This window comes from Heloderma suspectum, chromosome 2, assembly GCF_057233095.1.
Source record: "Heloderma suspectum isolate Gila_16-S chromosome 2, 16-S_ref, whole genome shotgun sequence".
Taxonomy (NCBI): Eukaryota; Metazoa; Chordata; class Lepidosauria; order Squamata; family Helodermatidae; genus Heloderma; species Heloderma suspectum.
The window spans coordinates 342,722,096-342,728,095 of NC_139459.1; the positions used below are offsets into that span (position 1 = coordinate 342,722,096).

At 46.7% G+C, this 6,000-nt stretch overlaps 1 protein-coding gene across 1 annotated transcript in view; it reads left to right on the forward strand.

The window, feature by feature from the left end:
* LOC146355282 (uncharacterized) overlaps nucleotides 1-4,280 on the forward strand; it is a 28,998-nt gene extending 24,718 nt beyond the window's left edge. Inside the window, exon 2 of the mRNA XM_084840850.1 lies at nucleotides 3,406-4,280. Within this exon, the coding sequence (XP_084696976.1) occupies nucleotides 3,406-4,100 (695 nt within the window). The 3' untranslated portion in view covers nucleotides 4,101-4,280. The remainder of the gene's footprint in view (nucleotides 1-3,405) is intronic.
* The last annotated feature ends 1,720 nt before the right edge of the window (nucleotides 4,281-6,000 follow it).

The window sequence follows — 6,000 nt, forward strand, 5'->3', positions numbered from 1 at the left end:
GAGGCTTTTATTGTGCCATCAACCTGCCTCCTTCGCAGAATTTTATGGGCGTCCAGATGTCATCGTCTTCCACTTGCAACCTTCCCATGTTTCCCCACTGCTTCTTTCATCTTCTTACCCCAGAAAATCTATCACAACTGGATTACAAGAAAGTCCTACAACTCCCATTACAAAAAACTCCAGAAAAGTTGTAGGATTTTTTTTTTCTGTCTAAACATGCATAGGATTGCACCCTAGGGCAAAAAAGACAGAATAGCTGCACAATGCCTTCTAATTGGTAGCTTCCCTCCATCTGCAAGCACCCCATAAAAAGTGAGGGAACAAAAAATGGGAGGGGAATCTCCAATAATTTGCTGCTGTGTGAGGCACAGGAAGAGTTTGAGGGCTTCTTCACACTGAGCTTTTATCCGGCTATTGAGAATGGTTACTCACAGAAGATTGCAGGTCCTTTAGGTGACGTTGTCAACCTCCAGGGCGTCTCCCACACTAAATGACCTTTATTCCTTTTTTTAAAAGATTGGAGATAAAGAGCTATCAAATTATGGTGCTTGAGTTCCCTCTGTGGAAACAGGTAAACCTGCAATAAGAGGAGCTAGACCACAGCGCCATCTAGCAGCTGTATAATGAAACATATGGAAGACTCAAATAAGGGGGGAAAGGAGCAGGAAAAGGAGGGGGGAAGGAAGCACGTGTAAAGGGAATCCGTTGTGATCCTGCATTTAAAATGGAAGTAGAAAGCCCTGTTTTAGATGCGGGATTTTAGGCTGGTGTAGAGATGCTCTAAGAAAGAAGGTGCCAGAATGAGCACTGATTACTCTTTAACTGAAAGGTTTGTTCATGTCAACAATCCCACAGTAGGCCCCATCCATGCCCTTCCTATTGGGGTGGACCTCTTACAAATTGACAAAAAAGAGGAAGACCATCACCAAAAAAAGAGGACAGAGGAGGACAGATCTGCATATGCTAATCCATATGTATAGGTGCAATTTAGAACAAATTACTATAATTTAAATAGAAATAAAATATGTCCCACCATAGTGGGAAGGCTGTGACCAGGTGACCTGTGTGTCTGCTCAGCCTGCTGTCCAGTTGCTGCTAACTGTTCATGGGCCACTTCAGCAGCCCTGCTGCTGCTTTCCCTTTATCTCAAGTGGACTTGGATGGGACAGTCCTTCAAACAGAGGATGCCTTCAATTAGAGGACTGTCCTCTGACAGCCCTTCAAATAGAGGACTATCCTCCAAAGTAGGACACATGACCACCCTACTTCCCAGGGTTCCTTCCTTTGACCCCCTTAGGTGGAAGGATTACTTCCTGTTTAGAAAGCAGAGCAGAAGGGAACTCTGGAGCATCTGCCCTCAGCTTCACTGAAGAGGGTTCTGCTTGTGATGGAAAAAGGGAGCTGTCAAGCCCTTTACATAGCTTGTGTGTTCAACAGAAGTAAGGTAACCTGAATCACCCTTGCCATTTGCTTTGGTCGACGTAAAGTCTCATGTTCTCCATGCCCTTTCGGTTCTGTGCCACCCACAGCTTTTGGTACCCAGCCTGCTCCACCCAGCCTGTTCTGCCCTCTTAGCAGATTGCCTTATTATGCCTTCGGTCCTCGTGCTTCCTCATTCTCTCAGTGCTCTTCATGTCATCACTCATCGGAGGCCACACTACAAACTGAAACTGATGTTAATAACTTTCGTGATTTACCACAGCAAGAATGATCCTCCTAGTAGTAGACTGGCAATTAATGTGCTCGACGGCATTCCTGAAGGTCTGAAACTTGCTGGCTGATCATTTCAACACCTCCTGGGTGTAAACATCGAGGCTGTCACCTAATTAAAGCAGGCGTAGCTTACGTCAGTTTTGTTGTACATTGCCATGGCAGTTTTACTGAAGGGCAGCCTTAACATCTTTGAAACAAATAATCTTTTAATAAACATAAGCAAATAGATAAATTATTACCTAATCTGCATGTATTTGCATTAGATCTGCATGTATTTGCATTATTTCTGGATATATTTGCAGCTTTAAAAGGACAAAAAGGCACACTTGCTTTGTTCCCACAAGATGCACCGGTGTGTCACAGCAGCAGGCATATTCTTAGGGCAGGCATTCCTTATTCTCTCTCACTCAGGAGGGGATGCCTTTTTGAAAACAAACACACACCTCATATGCTGCCATTTTATAAATGGAAAGGTAGCTGCGTTGGCCATAAGAAAGGTTCCAAAATCCATGTCTAGATCTCCAGCTCTCTTCATCAGGCAAGATGTTACAAAAAGCAGGTTGAAGGGGGTGGGGGAAGAAGCGAAAAAAGCTGACTTGATTTGAATGACGTGCCCAGAGGGGCTCGTAAAGTGAGACCTTCCAGATGAAAGATTCTGGAGGGCCACCGTTTCCCAACCCTTGATCTATAGTAAGCCATCCTAAGGATCATTCGATCAAAAGGCGAGATACAAATCTTCTAAATAAATAAAATGAATAAAAGCAGGTGCTCTACTGTTATAGCAGGTGCCTTTTCCTCTTAACTGGAGGACTGAGAAAATAAAGATGCATGAGTGAGCCCGAAAGAGGACCAGGCTGGGTGACTGGGCATAGAATCACAGAATCATAGAATGGTTACAGTAGGATTGGAAGGGGCATAAGCAGCTGCCTTCTAGGAAGTCAGATCAAGCCAGTGGTCCATCGAGCCCAGTATTGGCTACCCCAACAGTAGTTCTCCCAGGCCGTAAATAGGGGGGCTTCTCAGTCTTGCTACCCAAGATCCTTCAGCTGGAGTTGCTAAGGATTGAAGCCAGGGCCTCCTGCATGCCTAGCGTGTGCTCTTCTGTCAAGCTATGGAACAGGTTAGGGCTCAGATCCACTCCCTCTCCTTTCCCACTTGCCAGTCTCCCAGTTCTGTGCCAGAGCCCCTTGCCTCCTAGGGTGGCCACTTATGAATGACCAAAAAAGAAGAAATGCATCACCAAAAAAAGAGGACAAAAGAGGGTGCCGATTTGCTTAACATTTGCATATGGAAATTTATATGTATAGATGCAAACGTAGACATCATTATAATTTAAATAGGAATCCAGTACATCTCACCATAGTGTGAAAGGCTGTGACCAAGTGACCCATGTACCTGCCAGTTCAGGTGCTAACTGTTGATGGGCAACAGTTTTTATGGTTCTTTATTTTTAAAGTAGAATTGGACAGTCCATCCTTTCAAATAGAGGACACCTTCAAATAGAGGATGGTCCTCTGGTCACCCTTGAAATAGAGGAACTGCCCTCTGTAAAAGATGACAGATGGCCCTATTCCCTGCATCGGTTGAGCCAAACCAACAGGATAGACTGCAACAGTGCAGTGTGCCTGTTCAGACCCAAGAACGCGGTTGTACCTTGTGGTTTCTCAACTTGGTTTCTGTGTCTCTTTTTAGGCTCAGCCTCCAGATGCATCGATACGTCCTTTGGGCAAGACCTGCAGCCTCTGCCTCCCGGTGTGCAACGGTGCTCAATTCCCAGTGGGCTCCTCCAGCCTGACGTCTCACCACCCGGTCAGGGAGGAGGGGGAGACATCCGCATAGTGGGTGGCAGCCCTGCCACCTCTGGGGGGCATGGCGGCGGCTTCTCTACAGGCCGCCCCAGTTCACAGGGGGACAGCCCATTCCAATATGGCAGACCAAGACGGCCTGGCCCCTATGGGAGCGGAATTCCTCAAGATGGGCCTGGCCCTGTACCTGCTCAGTACGGGGATGGCTCTTATGGAGGGTCAACCTCTGGCCTTCGCTTCAGCGATGACAGACCCCGAGCTTTCCCACGCCCAGAATGGAAGCGTCCTGGCATCCCCTACATACCCACTGCAGAGGAGCGGGGTGGCGGCTACATCCCATTATCGAAGGAGTCGCCTGAATATGTTCCTAATGCACCATATGCAGTTCCATACAGTGGCGGAGTAGGTTTGTCCCCCTCAGACCAGCAGTACTCCTCGACCTATAGCGGTGGGTCCATAGCGTCAGGGCCAAGGGGCAGATACGATGGCAGCTATGGTCCCATACCCGAAGGCTTGCAGCCTGGCAGACAACGTGGCAGAGATGGTGGGGAACGTGGACCCCCTTGTGTTCCCAGGTGTTAAGGGGCATTGACTGATCTCATATTGGGCACCTGAGGTGGATAGAATGCCTGGGCTATATAGTTCATAGGAACGATGAGGTGGCAAATAAAAGCAAGTGGTGACTAAACTATGCTGGAAGAAGCATGTGGCCTAGAGCAGTCTTTGCTCAAACTTAAGGAAATTGGCCCACTCCACCCTTCTAAAAAAAAAAAAAGCTTGGGATCTAGTACTACAAACTCAAACAGTTTCAAGGCCTACTGTTGTGATTCCTGCTCAAGGTATTCTGTGAGTGTTAGTTTTGTGAAGGAACTAAGAATACCTCATAAAAATGCTCAGCACCATAATCACAACACTACTATTCCCAGACGTCTTTGGGGGAGAGCCACACCATAGCAATCCAGTTTCCGATATGTAGTGTAATTGTATCCTAAGCAGTGCCCCTTATCAGAAATTCACTGGATATATGTACTTAGATCTACACTGCCCATGAGGTTTCTTCCCTACCCACCCAGCTCATCTATCATCTCCACAATGCCCCTCCCAGCTCTTCTGCCCACTCCATTCTTCCCATCCCCCAAAAGTCTGCACTCCCCCTCCTGGGAACTAGGCTCACAAGTGTCACGGACTCCAGATGTCTCTCTTCTTCCTTTCAGCTATCTACTTTGGGAAAGCCTCAACCACCTTGGTAGCCCAGTTACCAATAAGACATGAGGCCGAATACTTTGTCCTCTCCCTTCACTTTGCTGTCTCTCAGATCTACCCCACCCTCAGTTTCAAAAACGGTCTAGTTCAAACAAAGTCTGAAGTTTGGATGGGCTTGCTGAGCCTCACCCTTCCCAAGTTTTTCACTCAGTGCTGTGCTTGTGGGTTCAGTGGGACTGATTCAGAATCCAATTTACATGGCCCAGTTTGACATAATGTGGTAAAGTGGTGAGGGACATGCCCAGAGGTGACAGATTAGACCAGGCCTGCATAACGTGGCCTACCAAGCCAAATGGAGCCTGCTGGCCATCGGGGTAGTTGGAATGGACAAAGGAGGAGGTCCATGAGATTTAAGAGGGAATGGGAGAGTGGAGTCTAGTCATAGCACAGCTTCCAGAAGGAAGAGTGAGAACCCTTAGAAAGCATTGTGCGACTATTCCGTCTTTTCTTCCTTAATGGATTTTCCATTAAGAGAAAAAGTGGAACAGAGGGTGGGAAAATATGGGAGGGCTAGAAGCAGAAGACAGCAATGACTGGAACACACAACCTGCCCTGAAGAATTCTATGAAGGAGCTAGGGCAATGCAGTGATAAGAGCCTAGTCCGGAAACACTCCAAGAGGCCTATGAAATCTGCTGCAAGAGACATGGAGTGTTTTCTCAAGCCATGGATAATCTGGGGCGTGCATTCTCCCATTTGGTTGTGTTTCCAGTGTTGGGAGTACTTCTGAGGCATATTTCCAGGCAATGTGGCAGCCCTACCATTGCCTCCACTTTGGGGTTCTCTTGTTCTACTCCCTAACAGGACAACACTAATTACTCCTGGGAACACCTGGATGGCCACTCTAGCAACCATGTCAGAAGAATGGTTGTGTGAATTGGCTCTAAATCATAGCATTCTATCCATCTATCTAAAATTATTTCTAGGCTGCCTTTAAAAACGGAACCCTCATGGCCTTCCCCCTGCTTTGTTTGTTTGTTTTATAGTTGTTAATGATGTCAGCCTGATAGTGTTGTGTATGTCAGGTTTTTTGGAAGCAGAAGAACGTGTTTGTTAAGAACCTCTGCTATCTTCTTCCATTGCCCACATCTCTGTCATCTGCTTTGTTATGGTACCTTTATGGCATTGGAAGCAAAGCCTTTTATATTCTTGCTGGGCCAACATGTTTGTATTAAAATCCTTTGTACAGTAGCACGATTGAATTTCTTCTTTTATAATGA